The 19,769-nt window shown below is 38.6% G+C and overlaps 6 protein-coding genes and 1 non-coding gene across 7 annotated transcripts; 3 read left to right on the top strand and 4 right to left on the bottom strand.

The window, feature by feature from the left end:
- Positions 1-37: 37 nt before the first annotated feature.
- LOC126611692 (uncharacterized) lies at positions 38-2,170 on the bottom strand. Its single transcript, XM_050280070.1, has 4 exons — positions 1,934-2,170; positions 1,664-1,728; positions 1,359-1,557; positions 38-577 (listed from the first exon to the last, which is right to left on the bottom strand). The coding sequence occupies exons 1-4, from the start codon at positions 2,060-2,062 to the stop codon at positions 224-226; spliced, it is 747 nt and encodes a 248-aa protein (XP_050136027.1). The 5' UTR covers positions 2,063-2,170; the 3' UTR covers positions 38-223.
- Positions 2,171-3,886: 1,716 nt separating this feature from the next.
- On the bottom strand, positions 3,887-7,234 carry LOC126612248 (protein NUCLEAR FUSION DEFECTIVE 4-like). The gene is made up of 3 exons (XM_050280623.1): positions 6,704-7,234; positions 4,803-5,734; positions 3,887-4,702 (listed from the first exon to the last, which is right to left on the bottom strand). The coding sequence occupies exons 1-3, from the start codon at positions 7,037-7,039 to the stop codon at positions 4,183-4,185; spliced, it is 1,788 nt and encodes a 595-aa protein (XP_050136580.1). The 5' UTR covers positions 7,040-7,234; the 3' UTR covers positions 3,887-4,182.
- Positions 7,235-8,434: 1,200 nt separating this feature from the next.
- On the top strand, positions 8,435-8,516 carry TRNAS-UGA (transfer RNA serine (anticodon UGA)). The gene has a single exon. It is a non-coding gene; the product is annotated as a tRNA-Ser (tRNA).
- Positions 8,517-11,870: 3,354 nt separating this feature from the next.
- Positions 11,871-12,385, top strand: LOC126612081 (uncharacterized). The gene has a single exon (XM_050280385.1). It carries the CDS (start codon positions 12,130-12,132, stop codon positions 12,340-12,342), a length of 213 nt encoding a protein of 70 aa, XP_050136342.1. The 5' UTR covers positions 11,871-12,129; the 3' UTR covers positions 12,343-12,385.
- A 507-nt stretch (positions 12,386-12,892) lies between these two features.
- Positions 12,893-13,419, bottom strand: LOC126612084 (uncharacterized). Its single transcript, XM_050280387.1, has one exon. It carries the CDS (start codon positions 13,239-13,241, stop codon positions 13,035-13,037), a length of 207 nt encoding a protein of 68 aa, XP_050136344.1. The 5' UTR covers positions 13,242-13,419; the 3' UTR covers positions 12,893-13,034.
- Positions 13,420-15,526: 2,107 nt separating this feature from the next.
- Positions 15,527-16,241, bottom strand: LOC126612080 (uncharacterized). The gene has a single exon (XM_050280384.1). The coding sequence runs from the start codon at positions 15,855-15,857 to the stop codon at positions 15,645-15,647; it is 213 nt and encodes a 70-aa protein (XP_050136341.1). The 5' UTR covers positions 15,858-16,241; the 3' UTR covers positions 15,527-15,644.
- Positions 16,242-16,252: 11 nt separating this feature from the next.
- Positions 16,253-17,875, top strand: LOC126612083 (uncharacterized). Its single transcript, XM_050280386.1, has one exon. The coding sequence runs from the start codon at positions 17,519-17,521 to the stop codon at positions 17,726-17,728; it is 210 nt and encodes a 69-aa protein (XP_050136343.1). The 5' UTR covers positions 16,253-17,518; the 3' UTR covers positions 17,729-17,875.
- The last annotated feature ends 1,894 nt before the right edge of the window (positions 17,876-19,769 follow it).

The following is a 19,769-nucleotide window of genomic DNA, read 5'->3' as shown; positions in this document are numbered from 1 at the left end:
ATTTCAAAAACATTTTCTTCAAAAACGCTTTCAATCATTTTAAAAGCACTGAACTATTGCATTAAGCTAAAAGAAAAAAGAAAATATTCCATCCACATCGGTGATCCCAAAACATCCTTACAATCGGAGGGTGTAGCAAACTGCTCACTCATAACCGTTCAACAATTAATCATCACCACCTACAACATTCAAAATCTTCCGAAAGAGTTCTCGGCATTCCAACTTATGCAGAGTCCGGTTTTTTCTCACGTTGAACAGCTCTTGGGACGAATGTCACTCCACGAGTGGGTCGACGACCAAAGCTGATGGCTGAAGGGGTCGAGTCTGATGTGCTTAATTTGGAAACGGCAGAAACAAGGCCATCCATGGTTTCGTTATCTACTTGCATACTAGATGAATCTGCCTTCTTCGGAACAACTTGTCTCCGTTGGTTCTTCTTCTGCCTCTGCTTTTTGGAAGGAAGAGCCTTCTTGAAAAACTCAAATGAAGTGGGGAATTTATGCTTGTCCACCAGATGTTGCTGCCGGCTTTTATAGTTCTTGAACTTCAGACCACAGCCTTCTACAAGGCATTCATACTGTTACACCACAGAAATCCAAACAAAATTAACACGATTAAACCAGTGCATGCTCAAGAAGGCGATATAGAAATCTTTCGTCTTTGAATTAAGACCCTTTCAGTATATAAACCAGAAAACATATCTATAGACAAAGATATCACCTAGCAAAAACCATGAGCTTTAGCCAAGGCGCTGTCAGCGGAATTCAAGAGGAAAAGAAAAGTACGAAAAGTCTTCCATGGTAGTGTTTGGATTGTGTTCTTGCTTCATATAAAACACTAACATTTTCAACAAATAATGCTTTAATAAAAGTGCACGAAGAATGCTGGTGCAAGAGACAAAAGCAAACCGTCCTTTCAGTATATAAATCAGAAAACATCTGTATAGACAATATCATCTAGAAAAAGCGGTGATCTTTGAGGAATGCCGGATGGATTCTTCAGGTTTAAGTATAACTCTAGTTCGCACTTATGCGTTTTTTGAAACTTTTAAGGGGTAATGATATGCCGTTTGGGGGTGAGGATTTCAGCGATTACCCAATCCATTATCCGTGGGTTTCAAGCTTGACAGCTAGACAGTAGAAGAGAGAACAAAAACTATAAAATGACTTCAACGGTCACGTTTGGCTTCTGTTTTTGCTTCCCCTAGAACTCTCGTAATTTAAAACCAACAAAATTGATTAAAAGTGAAAGAGGAACTTGCACTACGCCATAACTGACTCAAATTCGAAAGCAAGAAGAAAATGTCATATGATGGACAATACCAGCACGAATCAAGGAGGAAAATAAAGAGTAAATACCATGAGATAGCCGCGTGCCACTTTCGACTGAAAGAAAGAATCGTGTGCTTCGGATACATGTATGCTGAGCAACCGTGAGGTTGGATAGACTCTAGAGCACACAGAACAAGACGCGGTGTGCCGTGCATTGTAGTGATCTTCAAAGTCCTCCAAGGAACTCAAGCGAGCACCGCAACCAACAATCGGACAGAAAACCCCCCTGCAAAAGCAAAGAACGCACTTCACATCAAGTAAAAAAGCAACAAAACAAACAATAGCGTCTTACTGCAGTACATTAATTTCATATAACCATGAAACGTGAATACCTGCCTTCCTCATCTACCATTTCTCGAAGCTGATGCTTTTCGTCTTCGGTTAAATCCAATGCAATCTAACCAAAATCACAGTAAATTGATTTAGCATAAAGCAACCCCAAATTCAAAACTCAAATGTGCTACCAAAATTTTGAAATGCTAATTCCTCATTGCGTTTGATGATTAAAAAACCCAGTTCAAATTCGGACTCGAGCGACGCAAATCATCTGAGATGACATCAAAATTCATGAAATGTACACCAAATTAGAGAGAAATGTAAACCTGTTTGGCGAGCAGTTCCCTCTCGATGTTTCCAGTTGCGAAGAAAGGAGATTCAGGAGCAAACCTTCGACGGAGGGGTTTCCAGTGCGGAAACCCCAGTCGTGCTTCTTCTACATCCATCGACGCCATGGCCGTTGTAGTCTTCCTCTTCAACTGTGTGCCCTCATATAGACTTGTTTGAAATTTGAATCGCGTATCGGTAAGATTCGTATGCTCCACCCGTACGAAATATTGGAGAGATTTTTTAGGGTGACATATGGTACCCACTATATAAATAATGAGATATGTGTTAATAATTTAATAAATAAAATTCTCCATCACTTAGAGCAAGTCCACCGGAGGACTTTTTGCCCAGCACCCAGTTGAAAAAATAGGCCAGGACCCAGTGGATCCCCTCCAGCCGACCCAATTGACTGGCGCCCAGCCCATGCCAGTCTCTAGCCCAGCCCATTTTTGACTGACCAAGGGACTGGCCTGTTTGCATTTTTGTACTGGCGCGTGGCCTTCACGATCGCGTGGGCGCGAGTAGGAGACAAGAAATCAGGTGGTGGGGTTCGCACGCAGGCGCACTCAGACCACAACCCGAGCTCAGTGACGTGGCCCACTTGCAGCCGTTGGATTTCCAACGGGTAGTTATTCTAGACCGTTGGATTTTCAACGGTAAAAAAAATTTTAATTTCACTTTTAAACTGGACCGTCCGATCATAGATCAACGGTCCACGTTTTTTCCCCCAAAAAATTAAGAATTTCACTTTTAAAAAATACATAAACTTTTTAATAAATTTAGAAATTATTATTATTATTATTATTTTATTTTTTATAAATTCAGAAATTAAAAATAAAATTATTATTTTATAATAAAAAAACTAATATTTTAATATAATGGACTAGGCTATTTTTTGTTAGAGGTGGAGATGCTTTAACCTATTACTGTTCACTGGAGTCTATTACTCTTCACTTGAATGGATAAATGCGCTGGGTGCTGACACAAAGTCCTTAGGGGTGGACTTGCTCTTACGTAAAACCTCGTAGTATACTATCCGTGTTTCCGTTACAATGAAAATTTTCTCGAAATACTATAAGGCCATCATGAGAGATTTGGGCCTGCCGACATTCTATAAGGCCATCTATATATGGGCCTATTTGCATGGTTATGAACGTTACATTCAAAGTTCCCAACTTCATTTGAACTTTGCAATATTCAAGGCAGGGATGCGATGCATCGATCATGATTTTGCTTCACCAAACGGGGATACAGAGAAGTACTTCACTGATAAGCTGTCGTTAGCAGGAGACGGGTTTGACACCGGGATCAAGGCAAAGCAAGCAGGGCAAAGCAAGCAGTGGAAGCACAATGCCCCGGTGTCGTCTCCTGTGCTGACATTTTGGCAATGACAGTCCGGGATTGTGTATTCTTTGTAAGTGTTGTCTTGAGACTCATATGAGTTGTGGTGCACTTCCACTAGACAATGAACTGGCTCTCTCATGTTCCACATTCAATTTTCTGCAGGCAGGAGGCCCTTCGTTCAACGTGGAATTGGGACACCGTGATGGACTCATCTCGAAAGCCTCACGGGTTGCTGGGGAAAGGGTTGTTGAGCTCAGATCAGGTTCTATTCTCTGGCTCTGCATCACAGCCCATTGTCCTTGATTTTGCTAAGAACCCAGGTAACTTCAACGAAGCCTCGTCGCTGCCATGAGGAAGCTTGGAAGAGTCGGTTTTAAGACTGGTAATCAAGGGGGGATCAGGAGACACTGCACCACCTTCAATTCATGATCATCGAAAGCTAAGAAATATTCATCATGGCATAACCTACTGGTTCTAATTAATAGGGTTAACAAGCACCCGATAATCTCCAAAATAAGAACTTAATTCTCAGGAATTTAAGTTTTTCATAACAATTGTAACTGTTCTAAACCCTTCATTCATGGGAAAATTATGAACACAACTGATCACGAAACAACAAAATTTCAAGGTCAATTGACTGGCAAAATTCAATACAACGTCCTTATACTCGAAAAGACAATCTTACACAACCATACATAGCACTGAATTGGGGCACCGATCCTCAAGAGTACTGAAGAGGCGTGCACTTGCCTCCATCATCCTTGAAATGTGGTTACAGAAACACACAAAGAATCTACACAACCCTCAGACAAAGTATAGAAACATCAAAACAATTTGGAAGAAATACAATGTGGTTTGACACAGAAAAAAAATACAGGATGTATTGGATGGAATCCTCAGCTTATGAAAGCCCAGCTGGACGTGATTTTCCATACAGGTTGGCATATACAATCTTAGTCCGATGTACCAGAATCATGCTTAAAACAAAGGCAACAATGCATAATCCGGACATGATTAACGAAGTTAAGAAGAAGCATATAGAACCGTCACACTTTGGCGCGTCCATTCGAAGCATGCCTTGGAAAACTGATGTTCCTGGACTCATATGCAGGTGATGGTGCTGATGAGCTTGCTTCTCAGCTTCAAAGTCGTATATGCTGCTAGCAATCACGCCAGAAAAGAGCAACGAACCAGCAGGGTTTGCAATTGTGAGGAAATTGTACAAAGCCCCAAACTTTTTCAAGCCAAACAATTCAGAAGCAGCAGCTGGCACTATCGCCCAATGTGCCCCATAGCCTAGCCCAACCAAGATGGTGGCAATGTGCATTGCCCCAGGCCATCCGAAAGCAATGAAGATATGCCCAATTGCCATAATGAATTGTGCCACAGCCATTGCTACCGGTCTTGGATAAGCATAGTCCCTATCAAATGCATAGCGATGGATGAGAATTGAGAAGTCACAAACCCAAGTTTAAATAATGCTCTACATAAACTCTAGATGAGAATGTAATCAGTTCATACCTCACAATAATCTCAGAGAAGTAACTGCCACCAACCCGACCAAGAAAGTTCCAGATGCTGATCATGGATACAAATATATGTGTATCATCATACCCGAGAGACTGGCTCATCTGACCGAGGTTATCAATCACTGTCAAACCAGATCCTGAACCCAAGAGAAGTGAGAAAAAAATCAGCCAAAAGTCTGCTTTGATCAAAGCTTGTGTCAAGGTGAAGTCTTCCCCTCTACGCGGACCTGTCCTCCTCTTAACCCTAACTGCTCCATCGGCAGCTGCTTGGAATAGTTTCGATTGCAATTGTGCAATTCGTTTTTGCCTTTCAGATGCTGGAAGTAAGTCCATTTCCTTAGGCTTCTCGTCTTCCACCTCACTAAATATTACCTCATTAGCATCGTGCCCAGATTTCCCGGGGTCTTGTTTCTGTGGCTCGGGTAGGAGTGCCTCTTCTTCTAGAGATCTTGACTCAGAAGAAAAGCTCAACGAAATGGGAATCACTACGGGAATCAACAGGAGCACAAACAAAATCGCTGTAAATATAATCAACACGGTGTGGCTCAAATCAATTAGATCTTCAACTAGCATGACCCCCATCAAATAAGCAGCTAATAGGAGGCACAGACTATAAATAAACGTGAAGCTCATGTCATCAGTTGGTCGGACTTGTCTGTGACCTCCAACCGGTCTGACAATAAACATTAAAGCAATAACCACCATTGCTGGACCAACCGCAACCATGAAAATCAAAGATGCATGATCTGGTGAATGGATCATCACATATATCTGAGTCAGAATTGCGCCGCCCAACCCAGCAAAGCCCTTGAGAATTCCAACCACAGGACCCCGACTTTTTGGGAAGTTTTGCACACAAGAGACCAAAGCAACTGTATTGAAGAAGGTCTCGCCATTTGTTCCCACAAATATAAGAATACACATCTGCAAAATTGAAAATTGTAACTGTTAAAAAGACTAAACCAAGGCAAGATGACAAAAAGTAATACCGAATCATTTAAAAGAATACATGGCATAGGCACCAACCCACCATTGCTAATCATAATGCTTAAATGGTTTGTAAGTTTGTTATAAACATTGTTGCTTTATCAAAAGTTTTCATGAACGAGGTTTACTAACGCAGTAGAAGATCTAATTACAAACCAGAAACTACTACAGAGAACTACCTTACTCTACCAGAATGACCAATTTTGTTAGCAAATTGCAAACACAGTGAGCAAATTTTGTTATCAAAACATATGACACAAAAATGGCTATATCCAGTAGCATCAAGGAAAAGACATAACATACAACAAAAGAATGTCTAAAGTTCCAAAAGCTCATTGAAAAAGCCGTTCTTTCTTCTTTTTTTTGGGCGTACTTTACGCTTTGCTTAGACCACAGAAAATTGCAGAAATGCTGATTCCACAGACCAAACAGAGCCTTAAACAGCATGTATATATACTCAATTCACTGCAAGTGGTCAACCAAAAAGATTGCTAATTTATAAGAAAGTAACAAGTTTAAGGCAAAAGATTACTCCTTTTTTATGGAAAAATTAACATTAAGCTTCTTCTTATCAACTCAACCTCTCAACCCATACATACCAAAAAAACACTATCCATTTCCAGAGTTTCAATCAGTATATCCGCAAACTGAACGAAAAGAAGTAATCTTCGCACTCCCCTTTTCAACGCCTTACTCCTCCCTCTTTTAGCCTTTGGATTGGATTACCAAACGAAATCAAGAGCCAGAAATAAGGTAAAAGTGCAGAACAAGAAAACGGGAGTGCGAAAATCGCCAAAAACCATCCACAATGTCAAAATACACGATCAAACTAGATCAAAAAGGTAACAAAATTAGAAAAAAAAAATACAGGAAAAGCAAAGAACTTTGGTTAGATATGATACTCACAGCCCACAAATTCAAAGAAGGAGCTCGACCAGTAACAACAAGCCAAACCCAACCGTACCCAACAAAGTTCATCAGAGCACCAACGAGCAGCGCCGCCCACAACGGCAGCACCTCGCACAAGCTCCCCGCCAAAAACCCAACGCTGTCCCCGAGATCTTTAGCCACACCCAGCCGCGCAATCTGCCGCTGATTGTAGTCCATGGAGCTCTTGATCACCGGCGATATGCTCCCGAACAGGTAGCCAATTCCCGCACAGGACTGCACCCACATTGCCGCCACAAAAACCAGCCATCTGTTGTTGAAGAAGGACCGCAGCTTCTCCTGCACCCGACCCATCACACAGAAAAGTGATAACTTTCGACGATTGGAGAAAAAAAAAAGAGTGATTTTATTTTGTTGGGTTTATTTTTTACGAGAAGATGAGGAAGAAGAAGAAGAAGAAGAAGAAGAAGAAGATATGTATTACAGTGATGAGTGTCGTAGGCAGGCGGGTGGATGATGGTGATGTGCTGGATTTCGAGTCGACACCCGGTGACAGGTTTCTGATTTTTAGTATAATGTTACGACTTCGTATATTTTTAGTACAATATTTTATAATATTTTTAACGTAAACGTATATGATTATTATATTTCATATCATCATTTCTATCATAAAAGAAGGATAATTTATAAAAGGTTTCATTTTTAACATAATATCCTTACCATTTTTAACGTTGATTTGGTCAGATTATTTGGTATAAATGGAGAATATTACCATTTATTTGTTCAAAGTGATTTTGATTCATTTGAATGATTCATAAAAGTTAAATTGGATTCTTCAAACACAAAAACCGACCTAATGATTTCAAATTACAATCGTGTTCTTGATAAAAAGCTTGTCATGTTTCATTTTTTTTGCTTTACTTTTGTGAAAAAGGTTTTAAAAAGTAAGGATATTATCCCCTTTATTTTGGTCCGAAAAACAAAGGGTGGTGCTATCATATATTTGATTTTATTTTTTACACATTTTTTTTAATTATCGATTGTTAAATTAAATAAATTTTGAAAGATAAAAAACAACAATTAAAATTGATTGTACAAAAAAAATTATGTGTAAATAGCACCACCTAAAACGAAAGATATGCCTTGTGTGAAAGTGTGAGTGAAGTAGGTTGTCATTTTAACATTCATTGCATAAAGTAGTGGTATGTAACATGTCGTAAGTGGACTCTAACTTATATAAATGTGGCAAAGGTAAACGACATAGATTATGTGGTCTGCTCTTTGTTTTTCCAATCGATGAATCATGTCGTTTTCTGAATAATTAATGTAAGGACTCCAATTAATATTTTGCATCACCATGACTAGCAATATACTAATCTTGAAGTAATTGGAAATAATAATTTGCAGATCTTCTTATTAAGGAGTTGTCGTTTTCCTTTGTATCAATCCAAAATGTGCCACGTTTTGCTGGATTCTTTTATTTGATGGATTTGGACTATCTCCTAAGCAGAGGATCCGAATGACCAATCAACACAAACAGTTGAATTAAAATTCAACGGTTACAAACAAGAGAACCTTCTAAAAGTTATAATAATTATAGCCATTAAATTTTGATCTAACGATCCGTGTTGCTTGGTCAACAGGATTCGTTTATTCTCTTAATAAATAAATAGAAATTCTCAGAAAAGCAAAAGAAACGTAGAGTTGGCACGTGTAAGATGAAACGTCTAGGGCTTTCATGACATCAATGTCGATATGTCCGAGTGGTTAAGGAGACAGACTTGAAATCTGTTGGGCTTCGCCCGCGCAGGTTCGAACCCTGCTGTCGACGTCTTTTCCAATATTCCATTTTTTTCCCCCACTTTCAAAAGGGTCTTTTCCTTACTGGATTCTGCAGTTCCACGGCCCACATCCATTTGTTCAGTTGGGTTTGTCGCCTTTGAATATTTGGGCTCGGCTGATCTAATACTCCATTTTCTTCGTTTATTAATAGAAAATAAGTGACCTGGTATTTACTTACGGACGGAGCTACTCTAAGCTCACTAAACATCCACATGCAATCCTACATGGCTAGGTAATACATCATATTCAATAGAAAATTTTAACGAAAAGTTCCCGGTACTGTTTACTTTTACAAAAAAAACCATATTTTTACACTAAAATATCAATCCTGGTACTATTCATTTTACCCTTTATTTTGTCCTTATCGTTAAAACTCAAAGTTTTCAAGCATTTTTCATTAGTTTTCCTTATTTAATAATAGGATGAAGTGCTTATTTAGTAGTCTCTGAACTATTACTTCCATGAAAGTTAGGTTTATGAATTATTATTTTTTTGTAAAATAAGTCCCTAAATTAATTAAAAATTGCTAATTTCATCCCTACTATTATATTCAAAGTTATTTTATCTAATTTTTAGTCAACTCAAGTCACTTGACACACTTTAAAGTGTAATACCGTTATTTTCTCGCCTATAAGCCTTTAACATTTTATATAGGTTGCGAATCTAACGTCTAATTTACCCTCCTAAGTTAACTTACATTAATTATTATGGAAAACTACCAATTTACCCTCCAAAGTTAACTATATGCACTATTTCTTTATGAAAAACTATCAATCTACCCTTCAATGTGTATCACATGCAAGTAACGTGACTTAAATTGACGAAAAATTAAATATAGTAGCTTCGAGTATAGTATTAGGGATGTAATTGGTAGATTTTTATAATTCAATGACTAATTTTTTCTAGAGAAAAAATAATAATTTAGAGACCTAATTTTCATTGAGGTGATAATTCAGGGACTAAATTGGCAATTCACCCTTAATAATATTGGTGGCTTGTCTTTGGTAGTCTTATTTTTAACTATATTTGTTAATTTTAATGTTAGTATATTGCTTGGAGATACCCCCATTCAATATAATTTTTTTGGTTTGTTCCTATATACATGTTAATTTCGACTTCTAAATAAACAAATTCAATATCAAATTATTACTGACTCATTGTATAAAAAAAGATAACGAAGTATATCAATTTCATGAAAAGCTAGTGAACAAAAGTCTTTTGGTTAAATACCCAAATGATCCCTTAGAGCAGCTCTAGTGTAACATCCCACATCGTCCAAGGATGAGGATCTTGTAAGCCTTATATGCATATTTTCATCTCTACCTAGCACGAGGCCTTTTGGGAACTCACTGGTTTCGGGTTCCATCGGAACTTCGAAATTAAGTTAGTTCACGCGAGAGCAATCCCAGGATGGGTGATCCACTGGGAAGTTATCGTGTGAGTTCCCAGAAACAAAATCGTAAGGGCGTGGCCGGGGCCCAAAGCGGACAATATTGTGCTACGGTGGAGTCGAGCCCGGGATACGGTAGGGGCCCAGGTCGGGATGTGACAATTTAATATCAGAGCCAATCCCTGGTCGGTAGTGTGCCGACGAGGACGTCGGGCCCCTAAGGGGGGTGGATTGTAACATCCCACATCGCCCAGAGGTGAGGATCTTATAAGCTTTATATATATATTCTCATCTCTATTTAGCACGAGGCCTTTTGGGAACTCACTGGCTTCGGGTTCCATTGGAACTCCGAAATTAAGCAAGTTTGCGCGAGAACAATCCCAAGATAGGTGAGCCATTAGGAAGTTCTCATGTGAGTTTCTAGAAATAAAATCGTGAGGGTGTGGTCGGGGCCCAAAGCGGACAATATCGTGTTACGGTGGAGTCGAGCCCTGGATGCGGTGGGAGCCCGGGCTGGGATGTGACATCAAGCGTGTGCTGGAGCCTAAGGGACAGGGCCACGAACAGTGGCAGAGAGCCCGAGCAAGCAAGCTCAGCGTGTGCTGGTGAAGGAGCTTGAGCAGGCCCAAGGGAGAGGCCCGACACGAGTTGTCAGCCCGAGAGCCCAAAGGCAATATGATGTGGGTTGACGTCAGGACGACGTCAACCACAATATAAAATTAATAAAAAATTAATAAATTAATAAAAAAATTAAAAAATGTAAAACCCAGCAAGCTTTAACTTGGCCGCAGCACCCCAGTCCCTCCTCCGCCACAGCTGCCGCCCCACCCCACACCGTCTTCACCTCCACGCACTCACGATCCACCTCTTTCCACTCGAGCGCCCAGATCACATGATTTGGGATTTGTTTTTAAGAGAGAGAGAGAGAGAGAGAGAGAGAGATTTTAACTAAGGAGTTGGCGATCATTTACCTACTTAACTAAGGAAAAACTGTGAATTTTTTCACGGATCGGCTATTGATATTGTAAGAGTATGAGGCTCTGCCTCCGGAGCCGGAGCTCAAGTGAGAGAGAGCTGCTGAGCTTGAAAAAGAAAGAAAAAAAAACACATAGATTTTGGAATGGTGTTTGACACCATGTGAAAAGAAGAAGAAAAAAATAATAAAAAAAAGGTTTTGGAGTGGTGCATCGACACCATGTGAAAAAAACAAAGATTTTGGAATGGTGTGCTGCACTATGTGAAAAAAAAAAAAAAAATTTAATAGAAAGTGGTACAACAAAACCAATTAAAAATCCTATCCGAAATTATAAATAAAATTATTTTGTATTATTTTTAAAAAATAATACTAATATTTTATTGTCTATTGTCAGGGCTATTCAATGCAGGGGTAAAGATGCAAAAGGCAATTACTGTTCATTAAAGACAGTTATTGTTCACTATATGAATTAAACAGTGAATAGCCCGCGGGGCCTTATCAATGGTAGAACTGCTCTTAAGCAACTGAAAAGTGTCTTTTGAGATCCAAATGCCCCACCGAAATCAATATTATAATTTGATTGAAAGCAAGGGAGCCAATAATTAATAGGATTATCAGTAAAGGAAAAGGAAAAACAGCAACTTTTATACCATAATAATGCTTCAGTGACAAGAAAGCTCCCTACCATGAATCTTCTTATCTTGATTTCTTATGGTTCCTGAAAACATTAGAAGTCTAGTCAAATTAATGAGTGATTATTACATGTTACTGACTGTATATTTACGTGTTTATTGTTTTGATCGCATAACGCAAGCGATATAAGTACGTAATCGAGAATATGTCAGATTTTTTTTTGTAAATGGGCATCATTTGCCCAATTCACCATCTATAGCAAAAGTAGAGTTGAGTAGCAGTCTTGTAGGGTTGAGTGTCATGTGGGAAGCTTCCTTTATTTAGGATGCATGTGATGTGAAGTGTAAACTACCAAACTACATGGAAATGTGAATGGGGGAAATTGGAATAGCTTGATACTCTAACCTTACACTTCACTTTTTTTCCCTAGTCATCAATCCCTTGTCTCTTCCTCCCAAATGCTCAACTTTATAATCATGCACACCTTCCATCTTTCTTTCCCTCGTACGACCCAATCCTTCTCCCACTCATTATATTAGCAGATCACAGCTAAACACGTCTGTTAAGTTTTGGGAGAGATCAAGAGATCGAGATTTCTTCGATATGTCGGATTGGGGGCCGGTTTTCATAGCAGTGGTGCTGTTCATATTGCTGACACCAGGACTGCTGATTCAGATGCCGGGAAAGAGCCGGTTCGTGGAGTTCGGAAACTTTCAGACGAGTGGAGTGTCCATACTGGTTCATTCCATAATCTACTTTGCTCTCATTTGTATCTTCTTATTAGCCATCGGTGTCCACATGTATGTTGGCTCTTAATTGTCACTTAATTAAAAGGCACCAACGTATCATCTCGTCTCAACTTTACTTGTACACTTTAATTAGCTTGTTTGGCTCTGCATCTGGATTTGATCTTGTACAAATGTTTGTTTTTCCTCCCCTTGTTTCGGAGATTTAAATTACTCGTTAGGATCGTTGGTCATTGTTTGTCCCATTGATTTTTAAGCTTGATACACAAACTTAATCAATGGTAGAGTCGAGAATTATGCGAATGTTTAGCGTAGAATTAGCCTAAGTAAGTGATTAAGAATTATAACACACAAGCTTAATTTCATTAGCCTCCATGTTTCTGCTAGGTGAGTTTCTTGCTAAAGCTTTAACTGGGGAACTTCTAAATTGATTAACTAACTATATAAAGTTAATCAAAGGGAAAAAAAATGTGAAATAATCTGCTGATCTCTCAGTTACATGTCGAGATCATGTGTTATTGCTGCTGTGTGAGATCCTTGTTAGCGAGATTTCGTCACCGAAAGATTTACATTTATGCAGATTATGGAAGGTAAATGAAAGCATAAAGACCCTTGCAAAATATAAAAGATTGCTATAATTTATTATTTGCACAAAGCAGAATTCAGGAAGGTAACTAGTAAATAGTTAATAAAAGCAAGTAAAACAACAGAATTAACTCCTCCTTTCAGCTGGTGTGCCACAACCACAACGTTTCTTGGATCCTAAGCATGGATGTGAATGTCAAGAATAATAAGAAACAGAATGAGGAGCAAACCATAGATCACGGCGTGCAAGAACATCGACGCGATGCTCGTTTTCATGTTCATGAATTCCAAGGGACGTTCCTTTCCCGGCATCTGAAACACCAATCCCGGCAACAGAAACGCAAACAGCGCGGATGCTATCAGCGGAGCTGCCCAATCTTTCATTGTCAAAACAAGAAGATGTCACAGCAGAAGAACAAGGGAGGAGGAGAAAGAATATAGCAAAAGTATATAAAAAGGAGCTTTGGATGCTTTATAATTTGGATTTAAGCGCTTGAAAGAGGGGAATAAGAATACCTTAGGGCTAGAAATAACATAATTAATCCAGTTTAAGTAGCCTTATCTTTGAGTTTTAAATGCTTTGGTGTTGCATTTGTTGTTAACTTGTTATTGCTTTCTTGGACTTTTGGATAAGGCTTAGCATCATTTTCATTTTCTATTGCTATCAAGGCTATACTGTTACATAACTTATAAGCAGAGAAAATTTGAGTGGGAAGAGATGTTTCACCGAGAGAAATTCTAGAGCGTCGGCAGATCATCTCATCCTTACGATTAACGCACAAAACATCTTATCGAAACCCATTTTTCTACATTTCGATCTCATCCACTGTCGTTTTGGTCCTATGACTCCTATCTAATGAGTTTTGGCTAGTCAATTACATGTTGCGTGTGTTGACTCCAATAATTTATGTATCTGCAGAACATATTTCACAAAATGATGAGATTTGTATTCTAACTGTCTATAAAGATAATATTATTTTGATCTGATAACTTTACCAAAATTTTCTGACCAAACATAATTGTGGTGTTTGCAATTGCAATCAGTAGCAGTCACATTTAACACTTGTTTTAAGTTGAAAGGTTGGCTGTTAAGCGCTTCAATCCCTGTCCAAATCACACCACTAACATATTCAATTCGAATGTCTATATCAGTCTATGCCACCGAAAACCTTAAAGCTTTACAACCCCATTTCAATGTCCTTCAAAGATTAGTCAAAGATATAAAGAACAAAAAAAGAAAGATTAATGCTTTGAACTCAGTGGATGGTGGGTCCCGACTGCAATAATCTACCCTGCAACCCAAACCAGAGAATCCAAACCTTCACTAGTCGGCACCTTCCAGTTCCTTCCCTCCATCTCCACCGCTCGTTGCTTTACAAATTAGAATCACAAATTGCAAAACCGTTTCCAAATACCGAATCCCAAGTGCCACAGGAACCGAAAGCTTGCAACTTTAATCTGAAAACTGATTTTTGAGGAAGCAACAATGGCGGACTGGGGCCCAGTATTGATAGGAGTGGTGCTGTTTATCCTGCTGCAACCGGGGCTGCTCTTCACGTTCCCGGGAAACGGCAAGCAGTTGGAGTTTGGGCGCATGAAGACCAACGGCAAGGCCATCGCTGTCCACACTCTCTTCTTCTTCGTTCTCTATGCCATTCTCATCCTGGTCGTCCACGTCCACATCTATACCGGCTGATCCTGTTACCCTCCGCCGCTCTGAATCTCTGTGTATGTTGGACTGTCTCTCTTCTGGGCTGCCCTGTTGTAACTTAATACTTGTACTATTTGTCTATGAGCTCCATATAAATATAAAGCAGAAAACTTTTCTCTGATTTGGAGAAGAAGAGATGCAGCTGCTTGCTTATGGATTCTGTTCAGTCTGGGATTTGAGAAACCCCTTTTCTATTTTATTTTTTTTAATTCTATTTACCAATTAATTTTGATGCAATTTAATTAGATTTTCCGATTTTTCTGTTTGTTAACAGTTCTAGTCCATTGGTCTGAACTTGTTGACTTGATTGTAGGCTAGCCAAGTTCAACTTAAAGTTCGAATCTTTCCCCTCGTGGATTAGATTTAGATTAGATTAGATTAGATAGATTTAGATTAGATTAGAATATCGCTCAAACTTTGAATGAGCCAACTAGTGTGGTGGTCTGAACTATTTCTGTAGCTACTCTTTTAGAAGGATATGAATGTCTAAGGTTTTTAATGTAGAAAATCCTTTTGCTAGTAGCTGATATCCGAAATTTGAGAGTCGATCTGTTCCCTCTTAGGCGCTTCATTTTGTTAAGCTTCAGATTGCGTTGATAGAAACTGGTTTTTTAGGGAATTATTATTGGCACTACAAAAATCTCATTCTACACTCCAAACTTTCTATATTTGAAAAGAAAAATACACTTGTGAGGAGTGTAGAATGAGATTTTTAGAGTGCTAATAACACTTCTCGGTTTTTATCTAAAACTTTCACCCTTAGAATGCGTAGATGACAACAATACTCGTTAAAATTGCAAGTCAATTCCATTAAGTTTAGGTTTATTACAATGTACATGATACCTTCCCGGTTTCCCCCCTTTGATTGTGTATGATACTATAAAACTTAAACATAATGGATCGGAAACTTAGTCAGAGATTAAACTCAGATATGAAACATTAAACTAGGAACACAGTATAAGGGAAGAAGAAAAGCCTAATAAGGAGTTTGCTTACAAAATATGACAGTATTTTGCGATATCAAAGGAAAAGAACAAACAACTCCAATTGTGAGTGGTGGCTGAAAACAATATAGATTAGTTGACATGTATGTGAATACCAATTGCAATGACCAAGATGGTGATTATGCAGAAGTATATGACGGCGTGAACAAGAATAGCAATCCCACTTGTGGACATGTTTCCGAACTCCATCACCCTAGTCCTTGCCGGTAATTGGAATAGCAGCCCGGGCGACAAGAGGATGAACATCACCACTGCAACAACGACCGGCCCCCAATCAGCACTCATCTTTCTCTCCAGGTAAGTTTGAATGGAGGGGTAAGAAAACTTAGAGGCCTCTATCTTTGGAAATAGATAAACAGAGTGTTTGCGATGTTTCCGAATATGAAGAAGGACGAAACCTGAAGGAGAGGTAAGAAAACTTAGAGGCTTCTATATTTGGAAACAGATAAACAGAGTGTTGTGATGTTTCCGAATAAGTAGAAGGACGAAACCTAATATCTTAGCGAAGAAGGAGAGAGGGATGCTAAGCTTAAGTGAGAAAGAAGAGAGTGAGATTAAAAGAGGGGAAAGGTATTAGGAGAAGGTGGTGGATGGCTTTATGGGCATCAAAGCAAAGACGTTTGCTTTCCTAAGCTTCCAATAATTGTTCGTTTAAGAAGCTCTTTTTTTCGCTTTCTCTTTTAGGGATCGATGAAGGTGGAGTGTCTTTACAGAAATGCCATAAAATAATGTGGGAAAATGAAGTGTAAAGTTGTAGTTGGGTTATGCATAATTGCATATGTTTGGAATGCTTTTCTTGTTTGGTTTAACTTTCTAAAGGAAAAGGAAAGACATTGATTTTGGCCAGTTTCTACAGGGAAAAGCTACAATGCATACATCAAGGAATTTATCACAGTGATCCATGTGGTAAAAAAAAGGGAACTTTAACGAAAAGCACCCGGTACTGTTAACTTTAACGAAAAACCAAATTTTTACACTAAAAAGTCAATCTTGATACTATTCACTCTACTCTTTATTTTGTCCTTATCATTAAAACTCAAAATTTTCAAGCCTTTTTCATTAGTTTTCCCTAAAAATAAATCATACTCAAGTGGTGGAGCTTGGTATCAATGTTGATCAAAATCGAGATTTTCATCCAAAAGTTGCACACGGGTTTTCGGTTTTGATCAATATTGGTGATAGACTCCATCATATGGGTTTGATTAACGTATTTTGACCACATGGGGCTCACTTTAGGAGAAGATATCCGCCGGGTTGATTGGATAGGGCGGCCCTCACACAGTGAGGATTTTGAAGGCTTTCGTTTTTTGTAACAAAAAAGAAGAAGTGAATTTGTGCCTGTGCTTATGTTATGATCACAATTGAATTTACTTCATTGGGCCTGTGCTTAGGCCCAAGAATAAGTGAATTTGAGCAAGAAACAAGGCCCAAGATCAAATGACGGCCGTCCATATTTTCCAAAAGGAATGAGGATCCTCTTTGTGCAGTTCAGGAGATTCTCTAATTACGTCTGTTGATCGTACATCGTATAATGATTTTTTACCGCACAATGTACGATAACGAACATGATTGAAGGATTCTCAGGATTTCAACAAAGAAGATTCGGAGAGGATCCTTATTCTTCCAAAGGTTCAAACAAAAGTGCCACGTAATGCTGCACACGTAATGCTGTCCAATGCGGCAAGGAAGCCGTCCGAGTCCAAAGATACTACCGTCTGCTGATTTCAAAGTTTCTAACCTTCTGCTTCGTCGTGGAGGCCGGCTCACTCTACTTCTTTGTCTCCATTAATTCCCATTTTGTCCCTTTACCGCCATCACTCTCTCCTTTTATGCTCCTTCCTTCCGGTTGCCCTTTCATTTCCACTTCCATCGTACGAGTCATCATCTTCTTTATTATTCTATCTGCTCGGAAACTCGACCTTACTGTGAAATTAGTTAGTTGAGGAATGGCGGATTGGGGGCCGGTGGTGATAGCGGTGGTGCTGTTCGTGTTGTTGACGCCGGGGCTTCTGTTTCAGCTCCCCGGGAACAGCCGGGTGGTGGAGTTCAACAACATGCAGACTAGCGGGGTTTCCATCTTGGTTCACACAATCATTTACTTCGGACTCATCACCATATTCCTCATCGCTATCGGCGTTCACATCTACTTGGGCTAGCTCTGCATGCTATACATCTGCAACATTTACGTTTTCTTGATCCGCCGAAACGTTAATTGTTTTGTGATTTAAGAGTTCGTTGTGTTTGATTAATTTTATCAACATCTGTTGTCTATGAAATTAATTGCCTGTTAATTTGGTTCCAAATTATAACAAAAAAAAGAGATTCACTTCAATTCGGTCCAATCTGGGCTCCGCCTTGCTTGACTCGTGTAGCTGCGGATCGTACTAGGAGAGGTATGGTCGCGGCAAGGCAGACTGTCTGCCCTCCTGTTGGGTGCCATTTTCATCTCCTCTTATTTGTGCAGTCACGGTTAAGTCACGTTAATTTTTTATATTCTTATTACTTTTTGTCTTATTATTTATATAAAAAAATTAATATAAAATGTTGACGTGACTTAACTGTGGCTGCACAAAATAGGAGGAGATGAGAACGGCACCCAAACAGGAAGGCAGACAATTTGCCTCCATGGTCGCGGGCGGTCTTCCCTATGGCATCCTAATCCCAAGTTATGAAGATAGTCAATCGGTTGGTTTTTTCGAATTAGTTAGTTTTGGTTAGTGTTGATTTGTTGTTTGTGCCGCTTTTAGAGGGTGTTGTGTCGCCTAATGAGTGATGTGGTCTCGCCTATCAACAATGACTTTGACGTGATCTCACTATTCGGCGAGAACATTATGTGCTTCTCAGTACAAGCCGTTGTGTTTTTCGTTTTTTGTGGTAGATTTGTACACTGTTGTAATCACGTAAGGATTGATTCACTACGGTTGTTTATGAAAATTATCAACATACCAATGCATTGGTGACTGAACTCTTAATCATAAACCCTAATATGTCCATACTTTATATCGTTTGTTGATTGATGAAATGTCCCTATCCTTTCCGTTCTCGTCACAAAATTCAATTCAATCTGGGGAGGGCTTAGATATTGAGCTGGGCCCACATAGATTATATCATTGATCTAAAATTTATTTGGGCCGTACAATTCTCGTTAATTTTGCTTCTTATTCTTGGGGGGGCATTCATCTCCCCACTATTAACTTTCGAGAACTGTTTATATTTTTTATTTTAATGTGCTTTTAACTATGATTAAAGAAAATGGAACTTTAACGAAAAGTTCTCGATACTGTTCATTTTAACGAAAAACATATTTTTATACAAAAAAATCAATCCTGATACTATTCATTCGTTAAAACTTAAAAATTTTAAGTATTTTTCATTAATTTTTTTTTTTAAAATGACACGTGACAAGCTCGTAGAGGGGCGATGGACATCCATCAAAATTTAACGGTGGTGGGCAAAACTGGTCATATTCTTAGTAACCCAACAGCCAAACACAAGGGGCGGGTGGGTTTTTATTCTTTATTTTTTTTAGTTGGACCCACTGCGAAAAGGTTCCACTTTCCAACATATTCAGTCCATCTTATTGGTTGATCGTTTATGTTTTGGACTAAGAGTACGATGTAATTCGTCCGAAAAAGAAAAAAAAGTACGATGCATTCCTTTTTGTTTTATTTTTAAACAAATGGTCCACATAGCTTCTTGGATTGTTTTCTATTCTTTTGCATTTAGATCAATGGTTAGGAAATTAACAATAATTATTTTAATTTAAGAAATGAATTGTTATTAACATTCTACAAATCTTATTTAGCTCTTCAACCTTTCTATAATTAGAAAGAAAAATACATTTGTGAATAGTGTAGAATGTAATTTTTTGAATTGTTATTAGCATTTTAAAAATCTTATTTTGTATTCTAAAATTTCTATAATTAAAAAGAAAAATATACTTGCGAAGAGTTGTAGAATCAGATTTTGAAAGTGCTAATAACAGTTTCATTAATTTATTACACATGTTTAAAAATTTACTATATTTATTGGAGCCAATATTATTTTGGGGACCAAAAGATTCTCTTTAACTCCTTAAAAGAGTCTTGAGAGTGGTGGTAGGGACCTTAAAATGAGGTTTTTCATTGGAGATGCTGTTATATCTCATTCAAAATTGTGATGCTATAAATACTAATTTTTTAAGTGTAATAGTGGACT

Source organism: Malus sylvestris, chromosome 17, assembly GCF_916048215.2.
Source record: "Malus sylvestris chromosome 17, drMalSylv7.2, whole genome shotgun sequence".
Lineage (NCBI taxonomy): Eukaryota > Viridiplantae > Streptophyta > Magnoliopsida > Rosales > Rosaceae > Malus > Malus sylvestris.
Note: the sequence above shows the minus strand (reverse complement) of the source record. Positions and strands in the feature narration are given on the sequence as shown.